The sequence below is a fragment of the Lipophrys pholis genome, assembly GCF_963383615.2.
Source record: "Lipophrys pholis genome assembly, chromosome: 20".
Lineage (NCBI taxonomy): Eukaryota > Metazoa > Chordata > Actinopteri > Blenniiformes > Blenniidae > Lipophrys > Lipophrys pholis.
The window spans coordinates 15,680,774-15,698,732 of record NC_137648.1 but is presented as its reverse complement, the minus strand read 5'-3'; the positions used below and the strand labels follow the sequence as shown (position 1 = coordinate 15,698,732).

The 17,959-nt window shown below is 42.2% G+C and overlaps 1 protein-coding gene across 1 annotated transcript in view; it reads left to right on the top strand.

The window, feature by feature from the left end:
* The first annotated feature begins 1,075 nt into the window (after positions 1 to 1,075).
* tmtopsb (teleost multiple tissue opsin b) overlaps positions 1,076 to 17,959 on the top strand; it is a 37,598-nt gene continuing 20,714 nt past the window's right edge. The window contains exons 1-2 of the mRNA XM_080490017.1: positions 1,076 to 1,900; positions 10,968 to 11,296. Of these exons, the coding sequence (XP_080346143.1) occupies positions 1,513 to 1,900; positions 10,968 to 11,296 (717 nt within the window). The 5' untranslated portion in view covers positions 1,076 to 1,512. The remainder of the gene's footprint in view (positions 1,901 to 10,967; positions 11,297 to 17,959) is intronic.

The following is a 17,959-nucleotide window of genomic DNA, read 5'->3' as shown; positions in this document are numbered from 1 at the left end:
ATTTAAACAGTCCTGCTCATGACGCTGATCACATTTTGACATCAGGAGACCAAGATGATGCCTGACAACTAATCAACAGTACCTCGACATTGGAGGCATCCAACAGGATGTTATTGGATGAAAGTTTTCCACTGAGCTTAGCGCATCACAGAGTGTCATCAGCATGCTCATTGTAAGCGTGGCTCTGTGGAACCGGATGATGAAAGCCACATGACTCCAGGCACGTTTAGGACTGGCGAGAGGCACCAAATATTCACGTCAGACCACTGGAAAGCGTTTACATCAGTGTGGTCTGACAGCGTGGTGCCGGACGAGCAGCTATAGTACCTGACCACAATATAGGCACCAGGACCATTGGGTCTCGGTGCTGTTCTCTGATGAAAGTCCATTCAAGTTGAGCAGAAATGATGGCTGCCAAACGATGTTGGCGATGTCAAGGAGAGCGCCATATATCAGCCACTGTTGTCACATAGAAAACCTCTGGGATCAGCTGAGTCGGTGTGTAGAGGCTCGTAACTCTGTACCCAAGAACCTTGATGACCTTCAAGAAGAGTTTGATGCCTCAGCAGATGATAAGTTGACTTGTGAACAGCAGGAGACATGATTGTCAAGCTGTAATTGATGTTCAAGGCCACGTGACATATTATTAAACATTGGCATTTTCTATTGTGGTAGATACTCTGTTGTTGGCTTTTCTTTAAATAGAATGTTTCAGATTAGGAAATCCTCATGCTTCTACATAAATGTTCTACTTTTAAGCATAAACTTTTTCACCTTTTCCATAAATTTCACCTAAAAGACAAATACGTGAGAAGTACAATCGTGCTAAGATTGTTTGTCTCAGCCTACAGAATCTGTCCGTGAGCTTTAAAGTGACCAGGCATGATGGTTAAGTATTGTTATGTAATTCCTTCGCTGGTGTTGTTTCTGAAGGGGGTTTGAGACTATCACACACACACACACACACACACACACACACACACACACACACACACACACACACACACACACACACACACACACACACACACGCACACACACACACACACACACACACACACACACACACACACACACACACACACGCGCGCGCGCACGCGCGCCTCTTCTTGTGGAGTTGGTCCCTCGGCGCGTCAAAAGGCGCTGCGGGTGATAAAAGCTCCGGCGCACTTAGCGCTTGAACGGTGGCCGCGCGAGCGAAAGGAGCGCACCTCTCCAGAGCGCACGGCACCGCGCGCCGCGGCACAGGGGGGCGGATCCAGCAGGACACCGGCATCTGCTCTCTGGGACTTCATTCAGACGCCGAGGCGAGCTCCCTTTGGTCTGGAGAGACGATCAGTTGAGGACAGTTTGCCTCCTTAAATGCGCTCCCGCCGCACCAGAAGATTCCACCGTGCGCCTTCGCTCCTCCAGATGAGTTGACCGAGTGAAAAAGCACCGAGATCGGACGTGTCCGTCCCGCGGTGCAAACTTCACACTGGACCAAACTTTTGCTGCTCGGCTCGGCTCGGCATGATCATTTCCAACGCGAGTCTGAGCTGCGCGCACTGTCCCGGGGGAGAAGCAGCCCGCGGCGCGGCAGCGGTGACGGACGCGTACGAGGAGGTGTCCGGCTCTCTCGCTCCTCCGTCTCTCAGCCCGACAGGGCACCTGGTGGTGGCGGTGTGCCTCGGCTTCATCGGCACCTTCGGGTTCCTCAGTAACTTCCTGGTGCTGACGCTGTTCTGCCGGTACCGGGCGCTGCGCACGCCCATGAACCTCCTGCTGGTGAGCATCTCGGCGAGCGACCTGCTGGTCAGCGTGCTGGGCACCCCGTTCAGCTTCGCAGCCAGCACCCAGGGGCGCTGGTTGATCGGACGCGCCGGGTGCGTTTGGTACGGCTTCGTCAACGCCTGCCTGGGTAAGAAGCTGTTTCCATCATTCTCCTGCATGCGCTTATAGAGATATATACGAGAGAACACCGAAAACACTGCATTGCAAGTCAGAATCTTTCTTTTCAGCTCAAGCCTTTCAAGTGAAAGTATAGGATGAAATCTCGATTCCCATTTCAGTGTTGCAGCCAGACTGATGGGCAGTGCTCGGTTTCCTCAGCAAGTGTAATATGTGTCGTGAAAGTGAGAAAACTATGTCTTTTTATGCAGTTTTCACACATCCAGTTGAGAATGATATGAAAACGATTTCTTTGGGTGCATCTTTCAAGAACTTGATGTAAATATGCGCTTCACGTCTGAAGCATTGGGCAATGCAAAACTCCTCATTGATGCCTGAATAATTTCATTAAGATCATGAAGTTCTTAAAAGTTGTGCAGGAAATGTGTAGCTATTAAGGAGATTCAGTTTACAAACTCATAAATAATGCCATCCTTAAGTAACTCACATGTGGTCCCAAATGTATCAGGATGAGATAGAGGCTAATTAAAAGGCATAAAACATGTAAAAGTACATGTCTGATGTATTACACGATAAACGAGTTCCCACTGGACTCTTTTCTGAATCTGTACATGGTGCGCATGTCCCAGGCTGTTTAGAGCTCTTCACCAGTGCTGGGATCAAACCTGTGACCTGTCCTCTTCAGGACAGTCACTCTAATTACTGTCAGGGATTGATTGATGTCTCCCCAGTGCTCACACTGAGGGATCCCAATTTTCTGGCCACTGGAGCGTTGAAACTAAAGAGAGAGACAGGCAGAGCGGGAGACACTGTGCATTTGGGTGATTCTGTTGTGCAAGTCAGCTTTTTACATGCGTTTCCTGAATTTTGACGATCTCTTTATGTGCTAAAGAGACTTTAGATTTCATGTGATCGATCTACAAGCATGCCTCTTCACTCTGAAAGTGATGTAGGCAGATTTCTGACAGGAAACACCCATAAATATGATTTTATTTTGTTTCATTCTGGAAGTTTGAGCATTTTCCTCCTGGATTCTATAGTGCCTTTGAGACACAAAAAAATCCAAAATACCAAATAAATGCCGAATAAAGTGAAGTCTTTTTTCTTATTATGTACATTTGTGCAAATCAACCTAAGTTAAGCATTGTGCTTTTCACTCTTTGAGAAACACAGTTGAAAATAATTACTCGGTTGAGAAATAAATCGAACTTAAAATTGATAAATGTCACTGAGCTCCAAGAAGCCAGTAACTGAAAACAATGAAAAGAATAAGAATGAAAGTGGCGCCTCAGCACTTTTCTGTCCAGAGTCTGTATTTTGAGGAAAGTGTGCTCGGAGAAGGATGTTGCTCTTCAATCAGTTCTTTTCTCTTCGGGGGTTTGAAATCACAGCGACGTGGCATCACTGCTTTCATCGGGGTATTGCTGCTCCTAAACCTGCCAGGTTTTTTCTTCACAGTTTTGATTTCGAGCACCGTAAAGTGTGACGGGGTGAAGTATTGGTCTTAAATCTCTTGCTTCCCTATAAGAGTCAATTGCATGAAGGTGTTGTTGTCGCTCATAAATCCGGTGTGTTGTGTGGACTCGCTGTCCAGTGAAGTGATGAGAGAACACGTTCTTTAATTTCTTGTTTTGCTTTTTGGAGTTTAGTGCTTTAACGTTGTCCTTTCATCTTGACTCTTGTTAACGCGTTGCTGTTCTTAAGTCTGTTGTCTTTCCACTGAACACTTGGACCTGTCAGCTCCAGTAAGTTGTTGCTCTCAACTCTCTTTCTTTGTCGAGTCTGGAGTCCTTTCATCACTTGTGAGACGTTGCTCCTGAATTCATTTGCGTTCTTTTGTAAAGCCAAAAGTAGACGGTGGTTGTTGTTTTTTTTTTTTTTGTTAGTTTATTTATTTTTTTCTTATTAACCTGGAGGATACTGGCGAAATGTCTCGACTGCATTTGACAGCCGTTGAGCTCATCTTCACACAAACTGATCGTACCCCTGTGATGAGACCCACACCTCGTCCTCGCGCCCCAGAGTCCAGAGGGAATGCGCATGATTAATTCTGCGTGGCGTCTCGCGAGCAGCTGGCGAACAAACGAGAAATAACCCGGGAGCGTCAAAAGTGTATGTGACGGGATGAAAGGCTCACAGAACTGAACGGGTTGTTTATGGAGCGATGGTTGAGTGTCACACATCCAGAAAGTGTACATATAATGCTGTTTACAAATGCAATGATCAGCGGACACACGTTTTCTGACGTATGGCTGAAGGAAGGGAAGCTGGATAGTGCTTGGATCATTACGTGACAGAAACACACCACCAACTACTGACCTGTCATGCAAAGTGTTTTAAACATTGAAATTATTCCTGAGTGTGCAAAAAAAAAATAAAAAATGAAAAAAGGTTTTGAGGTGGGTTCCATTAAAAATAGGTTATGTGAGCTGGTAGGAATTGATCCACACTGTGGATGAACAATACGACTTGAAGTTAACTGAAAGGAGGAAGAAATAACTTTACCATCCTGTTGGCTGAAGTTGAGACAGAAGTATTCATTTATAACATGCTGGGGGATTTGATCTTTATAAGGGAAGGAGAGAGAGAGAGAGAGAGAGATAGAGAGAGAGCAAACTAGAAAGTGTGGTAAGTGGAATAAATTTCAGCCCCAGGAGATTTTGCTTGATTCGCATAGCTTAAAAAAAAATGCTCACACACACACACACACACACACACACATACAGTTTTAACCACAACATTCTCGTGTTAAGTGCATTAAATCTGTGCAACAGCTTCAAAACTGAGAGCAATTTGTCTGCAAGCAAATGGCCTCAATGTTGCTTTTGTTGTTGTGAAGGGCACAGAGTGAGGCCAGATTCAGCTTGTTTTCTCCAATTGATGCTTATGGAAAGTCAAAGACTCTTAGAAGTGATCCAAACTGTGAAAAATAATTTTTTTTTAAATGAAATTCAAAAAAAAAAGAGTAGAAATGCATGCAAAGTGTCTCAGTCAAGGCTTGTAATTCATGACTTTTATTCAAAGTGACCATGGATGTGCAGAAAATTGGGAGCTGGGTCAATTTCAGGCTGAATAAACGGCAATGAATCTGCTCATTTTGAAGAGGCAAAAGAACTAAGATCTCTTGTTTTACCTCCCTTCTTAATGGAAAACTCAGTGGCTGATAAAGCAGCGTTGATCGGGTTCATTCCTGTCATATATGAATCCTTGATGCGTTTATTTTCAGAAGTTGCACCAAACCTGTTGCTTCCTCTCCTCATGTTCTTGTCAATCATCTTTGGTTTTACCTTCAGCTGCATATAAACTGCATCCCAGTCTGCGCTTTTCTAGAGAAATGCATCACTCTTCACAATTTCAATGTTTCAGTGCTCATCCTGCTTTCCATCCACCTTCTTTGTCCAACGTAGAGTCCGAGCCAACCCTTACAAATAACTGAACACATTTAGAGAAACCATCAGCCTAATAAGCACGTCTTCGGATTGTAGGAGAAAGCTGGAGTACTTTGAGCAAATTGGTCCACATACAAGTAGAATGTGCACATTCCTCCATGTGTCATCTGTGCTTTTCAGATGTGTATCAATCAATCAATTAGTCATAACTATAAACCCGCCCCCTCAGTATTGTGAACCTCCGATCCTCTGATCTCTTATGATGTGCCTTGATATCTGTTTTTGAAATTTTATAATAAAATCTTCCTTCGAAGGTGTGAAATGTGAACTTAGTTTATAATGTAAGATCAATATAATCTCAAACAATCAGCAGAATGAGACAAAACAATAGTTCTGATGTCGTCTCAAAGAGAATGCTGTCATGTGCTGCTGATTTGCCGATCGATCTCAGCAGGACTCCCAACTTGCCATAGCCAGGTTAGTCTTGCAGTACGTGTTTGCACCACAAGATGGTGTAGTGAGTCACTTGGAGACACTGCAGGAGGTCGAGGTAACACAACAAGGCTGGAAGTCTTGCTAATAAACAGGAGAAGTGTACACAGGGAGCCGCTAAATGCCTTTCACCAACTAAAACAATTTCAGAACCAAAAGCATGACTCAATATGTTGCATAGAGCCCCTTCAAATGAAATAGTGAGCTTACTCTTCCAGATTACCCCATTCATTGCTCAACTTGGAGCTCGTCCTCTGTTTTTCCCTCCTTCCTGGGACCTCTTTCAGTGGATACTGACCTCTTCAGACCAGGATCACCCCTCATGAGAATAGTGTGTTTCGTTTCACCTGTCAGTGGTCTTAATGTTATGGCTGGTTGGCATATTCCTGACTGAAAGTATTTTAGCAATTTATTCCTCAGTCAGATTGAGGAGAATAAAACAGTCATAACAAATACCAAATATAACAAATATGATCGTAATCCAAAATTTGATTCTTATCCACAGTTTCTACACATTTTCTCAGACTGGATTAAAATGTGTCTTTTACATACATACATACATACATACATACATACATACATACATACATACATACATACATACACACTGTGTTGTCTTACATCTACATCGTGACCACAGCTGTTCATGAAGACACACTGATAATGTCTATGTGGAATTTTAATCTTATCACTTGCAAAAACTGTGAACAGTTTGTCCTCCTGAGATGTGACTTAAGGAAACAAATCTAATTTCCTTAAATGCTGAACGTGGACTGTGTGTCAGTTTTATACATTTTATGTGTTGACGTCTCAAGATGGAAAGAATCTTGGAGTTGTGACTTGTTCAAGCCAGAAAATGATTTTGTTTTTAGAGAGAAGTGCTTGAGTTTCAGCTGATCGTATCTGATGATCTACTGGAGGTGGACAATTAGACCCTTTGGCCTCGTTCACATTGCAGGGAAATGCGAATCACATCTCACCTGTTGTGTGGCCATGTTAAAGCTGCAATTCCATTTTTTTTTTCACACCAGACCCAGGCCTGGATCATATGTGGTACCAATTTGGATATTTTTCTACATGCGACTGCGTCATCATTGAGGGAGGAAGCGGCTCCGCCAAAACGTTAAGCGCCGTTAAAGGTTGTGCTCTTTTTTTCTCCTCATTCTCCTTCTTCTTTCCCTCCGAATTTTGTCTCGATTTTGTTGGCTTGTATTTCACAACGCGTTGACCCGTGTTGCCAGATATGACGGGTCTCCCCCGATTGAGGAGCCTAATTCTCTTACCTTTTAACTTTGTTTAATTTGTGTGCTTATGGCGTGTTCTTTATTACACAGTTGACAGTCACCTGAAATGGCAATTTGGTTCATCAGTCCATACAAATGTCCATCATCTCCCATTGTTAATGTTTATAGCATATTGTTCTATGTGTGTGGTTTCATTACAGAAACAAGCAACAGCACCTACTTGTGGCCCCACATGAAAAATACATTGTTTTTTAGCGTTTCTGCCATTTCTGTGCAAACGGACATAGTTTTCAAAACGCCTTGTAAACACGAGACTTTTCTGGAACGAAAAGTTAAAAGCGATGCGTTTTCACTTGATACATTGTCGTGCAAACGGGGCCTCTACCGCTCCCAATCGTGAAGTAAGAAAAAGAAAATATCGCTGTTCATTCCTTTGATCGCCAATACATCATTGAATCTGCAACCGGATGATCTACTGATGTTTTCCACTGATTGATGAGGAATTAAGATTCTTTTCAGGTCAACATTTCAACCAACTCAAGTATAACCAGTAATAAAAAAATAATAACACATCTATTTAAAGCTCTGTTTGCTTTTTCTCTAACATGCTCACATGCTGGATTTCTAGGTTGTTGATCTTTTTTTTTTTTTTTTTTTTGCCGAAATGTACAAATCACTTATCGCTTAACCTGATTATAGAAACCGGATTTGTCATTTACGTGACACTGTTGGAGTCGGGTTTGCAGTAAACCCAGTTGCTTCCAGTGAACGCATGTACGCAACGCAGATGAACGGGCTGGTTTCATTGAGGAATGGTCTGATTTGGCACAAGAAAGCGCCTTTTCATAGCCATCAGCACCAGGATCTGAAGGAGGAACAGAAGAAGAGAGACTCAGAGGGACACAGCAGGAGGTGAAACACAGAAGAAGAATGACACGGAGGCAAAGAAAGAAGAGGGGTTGAAATTGAAAGGAGCATTAAAGCAGGAGACAATGGGAGATGATTAGCCCCCGTGCTGACTCAGGCACTGGATGTCGGGTCATCCATTTCTATCTGGAATATATCGGAAGACGAATCAGGCCTCAGGTGGAAAACCCATTAAAAAGCATGCTGGAGCATTAAAGTGGGGCCTGTTTGAATCAAAACTGGTGTTGGCGACCGAGATTCCCGCCAGGCTCAGAGAGCAGACTGCAGTCATCACAAGGAAGAAATGAATGAAAAATGCTTGCTGTTAAGGAGTTGCCCTTTTACTGAAGTAGCAGTTGGTTTATACTCAAATCCTCAACGGCTGGATGGGACGCCCCAAGAAGCTGCTACTTCCCATGTTTATTCAGGAATATTCATATTTCTGTGCTCCATGTGTCTGGTAATCCTGAAAGCAACTCGTTTGTAGTCAAATATGACGATAATCTTCAAGCAAATTCAACAGATATGAGAAAATACTACTTCTTAACTTTGTTGATCTATTAAAGAAATTCATTTATAAGTGAAAATGTGGCTTGTTTAGCAGTTTTTACTCTTATTAAAGCCACTTTTTTACCAAACAAACCCATTCTCTCGCGCTACGCAGGAGCACAGGTGGATTGTAGGACAGTGCATCCCGGGGCAAACAAGAACACAAACTGAAAGAGACACGTTTACATTGATGTATCGCACGAGTTTACAAAATGTTCTGATTATTTGACATTTCTCGGTGTCACCTTCGTTCATTTAACACCTCTTAGTGAGCGTTTTGTTATCAGATGTTGCTTTTTGGGAGCCTTCTGTTCTGGTTTGTGCCTCGTCATCAAAGGGCCACTGTATTGAATGACCCGAGGCATTTTTGATAAGATGTGAAGTGACGTTTCCTGTTCATTTGACCCCACTTGTACAATAATCTCTGTATATCGTTGACATTTGCTTGCTTTATAGAGCTCCTTGTTCATTGTCCCATTGGCCATTCGACATAGATCAACTTAAAACCAACCATATTTTGAACAAACGGACACAATAGCTGTGATACTGCAAAATCCTTTCACTTTTTTCTCCACGCTGTGATGATTTTGCTGTTTTTTGTTGTCGTTTTTTTTTAGCTTGCCTTTTATTGTGGCCACCCCGAGGTACACTTGTGCAATAATCATGCTGTCGCATCAGCATCTTGATATGCCGCACCTGTGAGGTGGGATGGATTATCTCGGCAAAGGAGAAGTGCTCACTAACACAGATTTAGACCGATTCGTGAACAATATGTGAGAGAAATAGGTCTTTTGTGTATATAGAAAATGTTTTACATCTTTGAGTTCAGCTCCTGAAAAATAGGAGCAAAAACAAAAGTGTTGCGCTTATATTTTTGTTCCGTGTATATAAAGTTCAACCTGGTTAACGTCTCCTTTTCTTTTAATCTCAACACAAAGTGTAGTTTCTGACTCAAAGCTATGAAAGAAGTATAATCATGATATCTGCTGATTAAGCTGATTTATCCACACATGCATGTAACACACCCACCACTAAATCAAATTTAAAAAAAAAAAGGTTCAAGATGCCTGAAACATATCAGTTTTCCATCAGTAAATAAATTGGATTTGTAGTTGTAGTGCACCAGCACTGGTTGAGAGGGTAATGAGGGTTCCTTTGTCCTCAACCTTGTCTGTCAGGCACATAATGGCATTCAGGAGGAAATTGAGGGGAAAGAGTCTGATCGAACACCGCTCTGACAGACTGCAGCCTTCGGACGACACAGCTGCTGCTGTGACACACAAACACAGATGCACAGCTCTTGCCCTCATAGCCAGCCTGCACACACACACACACACACACACACACACACACACACACACACACACACACACACACACACACACACACACACACACACACACAGCCAACATGAAATCATCTCCATCAGTCTCAAGACTCTCACTCTTTGCCGGCGGCCCTCAGCAGAGCCTCTCGGGGCTGCGGCCTTCTGTCCACACCAAACATGCTTCAGCCAATCAGCAGCTTTAATTATGCATCGAGATGTCGTGATTTTCTGTAATCAAAGTCTCTGTCCCCCATAATAGATGTAAAGTGGCTCTGGACCGGCACTTTAGCCTGCATGTGTTGATTGGCTCTGATTTAAGACTGAAGTCACTTCAGCAGCTATTTACTCCAGTGGCGCACGTTCGCCAATTAGCAATTAACACGGAGAATCGGGCTGCTCTTAAATGCAAATCAGCGTATCTCTGAACGTTTGTTCAGCTCAGATCAAATTCATGCTCTGCTCATGCTTTGATCCTCCAGCGATACTTCAAAGTTTTCGACTGAAAATAAACTGACTGTAACAAAAATGCATTCAACTCGGAAAAAAGCTTCTCACTCGCCGACTTCATCAGACGTGTTACGGCCGAGCCTTGACATCCTTCCCCAGTCTGACAGATGACACATGATCACAAATGCTGCAGCCCAAAAACACTTCAGTTATTTGAGTGAGACAAAATAAAGTTGATCTCTAATGACTGGAAGGGGTGTATAAGATGCCAACTAAAACAAAAGAACTAATAACAGGTAAAATCTGTGTTAACAAAAAGGGCCTTCTTTCTATGATCCAAGCTTGTTCTGATTTTATGAACATTTAAACGGAGCTGAAAACACACAACAAGCTTCAGTCTCGTCTGCTCCCCGAGCCTGCGTTACAGTACTGGCTTTGCATTATTACTTACTCTAATCATTGAAATTGATTTGTTTTCATTCTTTATTCACAAACTCTTAATGCATGTAAGGAATTAGGCACAACTCAACTTTGGATCGCTTGCTGCACATTAGATCTTTGAAATTCGTCTACAGATACTCACAATATCTATAGATTTTGTTGACGTTGACTGAATTAGAGCCCAGATACTCTAGAACAGATGCTGCATGAGTTGCTTTTGTTGACAGAATTTGGTGAATGAGAATGTCGTGATGGCCTGATGACCGCCTTTTCGTCCCGCAGGCATCGTGTCCCTGATTTCCCTGGCCGTCCTGTCGTACGAGCGCTACTGCACCATGATGGCGCCCACGATAGCCGACGGCAGAGACTTCCGCCCGGCGCTGGGAGGGATCTGCTTCTCGTGGCTCTACTCTGTGGTCTGGACTGTACCCCCGCTGCTGGGCTGGAGCCGGTACGGGCCCGAGGGCCCCGGGACCACGTGCTCGGTGGACTGGAAGACGCAGACTCCCAACAATATCTCCTACATCATCTGCCTGTTCACCTTCTGCCTGCTCCTGCCGTTCAGCGTCATCCTGTACTCCTACGGCATGCTGCTGCGCGCCATCAGACAGGTGACATTATGCAGATGTGGATTTATTTATTTTTTTACTTTCTCAAAAGTGAGAATATTAGCCTTTGGGCGGGGGGAAACATTACGCCGACACTGTGATGAGTTGTGAATTTAAAGCTGGTTTCTTTTGTACTCCAGGTGTCTGGGTATGAGCCAGCGAAATGACTTCAAGGTAAATTTGAGATAAGACACCAGAGGAAAAAAAAAAGAAAAGAAAGTTCATTAATATGCGATTCGAATGCGGCTCACTCGCTTATCTGCGACCTTAACTGATCCGTGACCGCATCAAAAGCCTCCGTCCAGCCTCGGTGCTCCGCCCCGGGCGGCGGATTTGACAAGAATGAGAGTTCAAAACATTTCAAAGAATTTAGCTTGAAAGCGGAGAAATTTCAATTTGCGATCAGGTCTGACATGTGAACAATGCACTCTATTAAAGCTGCCAGCGTTAATTTCTTCTCATGTCTGCAGCTTTCCAGCATCTCGCCTCTGCTCGGTCCAAATGAAAAAAACCCTGTCACATTTATTTTTTATTTTTTTTAAGCCACGTCGTGTTTGGAAGGGCATAACTTACTCCTCTGTGCATGAAGAGCAGATGTAAGAAATGCTAAAAAGTGTGATGTGGATTCTGGATGACTCATCATTTGTGTCCTGATGCCGCTGCGGAACCAGTGAAGTGTTGTTGTTTCCGCTGTAGGTGAGACAATTTGATGGTTGCATTTACAAGAACACAAAGGAGGAAAGTTAGAGGCGAGACTCGACGATACGCATCAAGATTTGCTATGCCTTAAGATATTGTTTGGGTTTAGATATCATCTCTCTCTTTAAACCTGGCTCATAAATAAGGCGCTTGTGTAGGAGTTTAGCGATTTATAGTGGAAATTCTGTGCAAAACTCAGAGAGAAACTCTTCTACTGATCATGGCGGCAGAATCTGATGCCAAAAGAACAGCACGGATTGAAGGAGGGGAAAAAAAGTGAGATAGAGTAGTTTGGTCGTGGCGAACTTGAGAGGTTTTTGTGGCTCCTGAGAGATTTTGAAAAGCAAGAGAGCAGCACACAAGTTCAGTCTGCAGGCTGGTGTTAATGACAGGATTACAGACAACTGTCTTCATTACACACTGCCGAGGCGCTTCATTAAACCGGCGAGCTGCAGACCTTCACACCCACTGTCTGCTAATCATAGCAAACAAAGCTCCGCATCTCGCTGCGTGTGTGTGTGTGTGCGTGCGTGTGTGTGTGTGTGTGTGTGTGTGTGTGTGTGTGTGTGTGTGTGTGTGTGTGTGTGTGTGTGTGTGTGTGTGTGTGTGTGTGTGTGTGTGTGGTGCGAGCATGCATGCATGTTTAGCACTGATGACTTCGGCGAGCACTCCTTCGTGTTATTTCTGGTCATGTGGGGCTTTCATTGACCTAAAGAGGAGGTCATACCCGACACATTCACATGAATTATTCACGGTTGGTGTTGAGTGTCAGTTAATATTTGGTGGGACTCGTACGGCAGCCTATTGTACAAACAGGCCATTTGACAGTTTTATTCAAGAAAAATTCTCAATTGGGGGAGAATGCAGGAGCTGTTTTCTGAAGTAGTCAGAATGACTTGATTGTCTTTTTCTCCGATGTTATGGCAGTAGAATGGTTAAAATTGTGCAATAACTGAATGTTTCTGCCTCTTTTCAAAGTTTTAATAGTCAGCAATTTCTTTAATATCATTTTATGTTCTTAAAATAAATGTGTGAATTTTTTTTAATTTATCTTAAGCACAGTAATGTGAGTATTTGTAACTCATTACAACAGCAGCAAATGTGTGGCGAAAAGTACAAAAATTGAGTTATGAATTGTTTCGTAGTTTAAGTGTGATTACAACAAGACCATCAAATGCGGCGACTCTTCTCCTGTTTCCAAATCTTTGCTGAATGTGTGGGAGGGTAAATGATTCAGCATCCTATGTTTCACACACGTAGGGATTATTTACATGAAACGACAAAACAATATTCTTTCAAGAACGACGCACGTTTAAAAGGACAAAAGGTAATCCTCCGCCGGTCACTGACAGGGCAAAAACATGTACTAGAGCTCAATTGCATGTGATGCATCAGCGTGTCTCCTCCCTTTGCTTTAAGATGTTAGATCACTGTTATCTGTGCTCGAAATTATATATATATTATGTAGTGTAGTTAATGTTTCTAACTTGATTCTCTAAACCACTGCAGGTCTTAAAACCACCACCAACCACTTTGTACTGAAAAATGTCTTGATTTAAAAAAAAATTCTAAATTATCCATTTATATTGCAGTTATCCTGAACCGTCATCTGTAGTATTTTCCAAGGTGTAAAATATATTTAAAAAAAAACCACTTGTGTGATAATCTGTGCCCATCAACTGGATGGAATGCTGCCGCTGCTGATCACTGCTTTGACGAAAAGAAAAATACTCCCGATGAATGTTTTGAGAGACTTAGACATCTATCCTTTGATATATGAGCAATTAATACGTGAAATTATCCCCCGGTGCTTTGTAATTAGTACAAATGTCTCCTGCCAACTAATTTGAGTGCGTCAGTAATTCAGCAATTTTCCCTTTTCAATCATAAACTTGGGAATGGTAAGTTTAGTAATAAAAGTTTTTAAAAAAAGGGACAATAGGTAATAATATGAGAGATGAATGAGCTATCCTGTACGACTAAATGCAATGCTGTATGCATTTAGTTTTTGTATTAAATAGAGCAAATGGAAACAGGATGGACTGAGCTAAGTAGGCCGCATAAAATTTATTTTCTGGTCAAATCATCAAGAAGAGTGTTCACAATAAGAATAAGTTTAAAACCTACTAGTTTCGACAGTTATTGAGCAAACATATTTTTAACAGTATTCGAAATTACCCTTGAATCAACTTAGGTGTCAAATGTAAAGCTTGAAGGGCAAAGACCTTTTAATATGACATATTTGGTTGTTTTATGTGGAAAAGAAATCAGAAGTGATGCAGTCATGAAGACAGAACGTAAACAACTATGATGAAAGCTGACCAAGAGCTGATTGTGACAGTAAAGGAAATGAAAAAGTGACAGTCGGTGTCACCATGTAGAACAAAACTAGACTAGATTCATTGGAAATATTGGTGTGAAGCTTGCGTCACTACATATGCAGATACTCCAGAATGAGCCTGTTGATGATGTGAAACATAGCAAATTATCACATTTTGATATCCGCGTTAATGTGTCAAACACAATTATTACAATTATCTAATTTCTCCCAATTATCGGACCATTATGGCTCATCGATGGCAGCTTTTGAATCAGTGTCATTTCTGTTCATTTGTCCACGGGAGGTTTGGAAATAATGCAACACTGATTCTCGGAAACTGCAATGTCCGTACAGAAGTAAACGCCGGCTACATACCTCCATATAGACAAAATCTGTATGGAAACCCTGCACGTGTGAAGTATTATGTATAGAGCGAGAGAGAGAGAGAGAGAGAGAGAGAGAGAGAGAGAGAGAGAGAGAGAGAGACTGCAAAACAATCTCAGAATATAGTCATACCATGAAGGTCAAACTGGTACGCAACTAAAAATGAGTTTGACATCCACGCGTTAGATCATCATGCTGGACGATAAAAGTGTTAAAAAGCACATTTACCCATCATGAATGTGAAGTGTATGAATTGTTTAACGGTATATTTTATTGCGATTGATTGTTGAAGTAACTCTGGCATCATAGTCTTTCTGTGATGCTGCTTGTTTGCTTGTCTGACGACACATTATTCCTTTTATGCTCATCTTTTTTTCTGGTAGCGACACACACACACACACACACACTTTTTGTTTTTCTTTTTTTGCTTGTTTTTGGGAGTTTTGGTTTAACGAACCAGTGAATAGATGTTCATGAAAGCTCCTGTTGATACACCGGCTGTGCTCATAAGATTTATCTATGGCGCAATATGAACACACACGCGCGCGCGCTTCTCTATGCCCGATGTAATCGTTCAATACAAGAACGACATAAAAGCCAGATAATTATGGAGGAAACTTCTCATTTTCTTTTCCTCCACTTTCTACATTTACATCCTGTGATGGAAACGTACTGTGAAATTTGTCAGTCATGAGTCAAAGATTAAGAAAATAATGATAATAAAAAGAATTCCCCTCGAGGGAAACATCTGCACCAAAAGCGAGATACCGAGCTCTGAAAACACTCATATGACCAATGAGTAATAACAGTGGAACAACCACTCCGCGGCATATTTAACCTGTGGTTGTGAAGAGAGCAATAGTTTCCAGCGGAGAAGGAAATGACTTCCTCTTCACTTCTGCACGAGATAATTTCCGTTAAGTGATCGTGTCAGGCCACCTGAAATTAACTTGCAATTTTCACTCGGCGGGGATGAGACACTTTGTCCATCACAGTCTGATTTCGACCTTTCAGAGTGATGTGAGGCTATATATCCTCATTTGGAGCGGCGTGATGTGCAGCAGATGAAGTAAATCACCATTAAATGCCTTTAGAGTTGGTGAAACGGAGGCGGTGGCGTCTGGACTAATAGAGACGGCGTCGCCTCCGTCTCATTTTAATTAATTCACACGGAGTCACTGGTGAAATATCTGAGGAATAGAGAGCCAGATGTGCTGAGAAGTTTGTCACTGATGACAGGAACACTGATGGATCATAGTAGGTCTACAAAAAGAAGACGGAAAATAATAAACAGGAGACGGGATAAAAGATGACCGCGCAAGAGTGACGGCAGACATTTTTCTAGTATGTCACTCTTCCATCCCTCTGTTTTTAACCACACATTGGTATTTGACGTGCTTGACGCCAGTCACTTTGTCTTCTTGTCATAACACAGCATTCTATCCCCCCCCCCCCCCCCATCTTCATAGATATGTGTCATGATGATAAATGCACATGAGTTACATCAATGTCGCTGCACAGCCTGCACACTATTTCTTCTCAAGATAACAACTCGACGGTATCTGTCATTTTGTTTCTCTTATCAGCATTTCAAGAGGCGGAGGCATCAGCGCTTCATTCAATAACAATAGGTTTGATGCAGCTAAAGAGGGAACGCACAGCAGAGAGCAAAGCAACGCTACCGAATCATCTGCGTATAGCACAAGTTTGCGCCGCCGAGGCTCGCCGATGACTAATGCAGATGACTGTGTTGTGGAAAGCGGTGCAATTTCACAAAGGAATAGTGATGTTCAGTGAATGCCTCGTGGCGAGGGGGCTTTAATCACTCAGGGTAAACAATGTCGAAATACAACATTGTCACAAAGGGAAAGCTTTTGAAAGTCTGCCGACACGTACCAAACTGGAGCTGAACGCCGAAGTCTGTGACAACATACAAGACCAATTCCCAACGCGAAGTGACCACCGTTAGTCTGATTGTTTGTCTCATGTTGCTGCCGAGTCTCGCTGTACACTGGATTATATAATGCGACAGAGCATGTGAAAGAGTCAGCTCTAAAGATATTACAACTTTATGTCATTTTGTTTACCATTAAACCACTTTGCAGTTCAATATAGTAAAAATAATCTATATATTTTCAGTAAGCAAAAAAGTGTTGGTTTGCTTTTAGCATTAATTACCTCATTGAATACCTCAGAAATAAATTATCACTCTTTTATTATTCTTAACTGACATGCTTCAGTAATGGTGTCTATATTTCTACATTATTTCTTGTGATTATCATCGTTATCAATCGCAGGACAAACAGCTTTTTCTCTTTAGGACAAGGTGGCTGTGCACTTTTTTTGTTGTTTTTCTTGAAAGAAACCTCAAAGTTTCCACACAAATGAGCATTGTTGAATAACCCGCGTCAGAGGAATCATTGTTGTTTTGCCTCTAAGCCAAAAACGGAGCCTGAATTGTGAACGATAATTGTGCCGATATCTCAGTATTGTGTTGTGTCTGTTACCCTGGCTTCCAGGTTGTCAACTACCTGCTGTTGAGACTTTTTATAACATTGCTGGTTTGTGAAAACTGTAGTTCAATAGAGGCTTGGTCATTTGGTATCATATTTAAAATGTTCTGATTTGGCGTGCAGGTTTTAGTTATCATGAGATGTTCAAAGTAGAAAACTGTCCCATAAATGCAAACAAGGTTCATGTTGTGAATGTTTTCTTTTGCATTTGAGCAGAGCGATCAGATTAAACCTCTATTTTTTTGTGTGCTTTCTTTTCGGTTCATCATATAATCTGCTGAGTAAACCAAACTAATTAAAATCTTCTGCCTCATAATGACATTGAGAAAAGCTTTTGTTATTTTTGTTGTCGTTGCTTAATAAAGCCCTATTATTGCAGTGTTGTGGGCGATCCCTGAAGGGTGGCAATAATAGACAAGATACTGAGATATCATCCACATTACAAATATGATAAATGAGTCATTAAAACAAACATGTTGCCAGAATCTGAAAATAAGAATAGTGAAAAAAAACAACCTCTTTGGTTAATTAGCTGATAACCAGCCTGATAATTCTCGGTTGTGTTGTGGAGCGGTGGTTTTACAATCTAATGTTGTGTGAAGTTCCACGGCAAAGTTGTTGGTCAACCACAACAGCAAAAAATGCTCATGGCGATAAAACTCAATATTAGACGTGGGGCTTGCTTAATTTTGTTGCGCGTGCGTGCGTCCCGTCTCACAACAGAATAGGTGCAAGGTTGCCTGAGGCGAA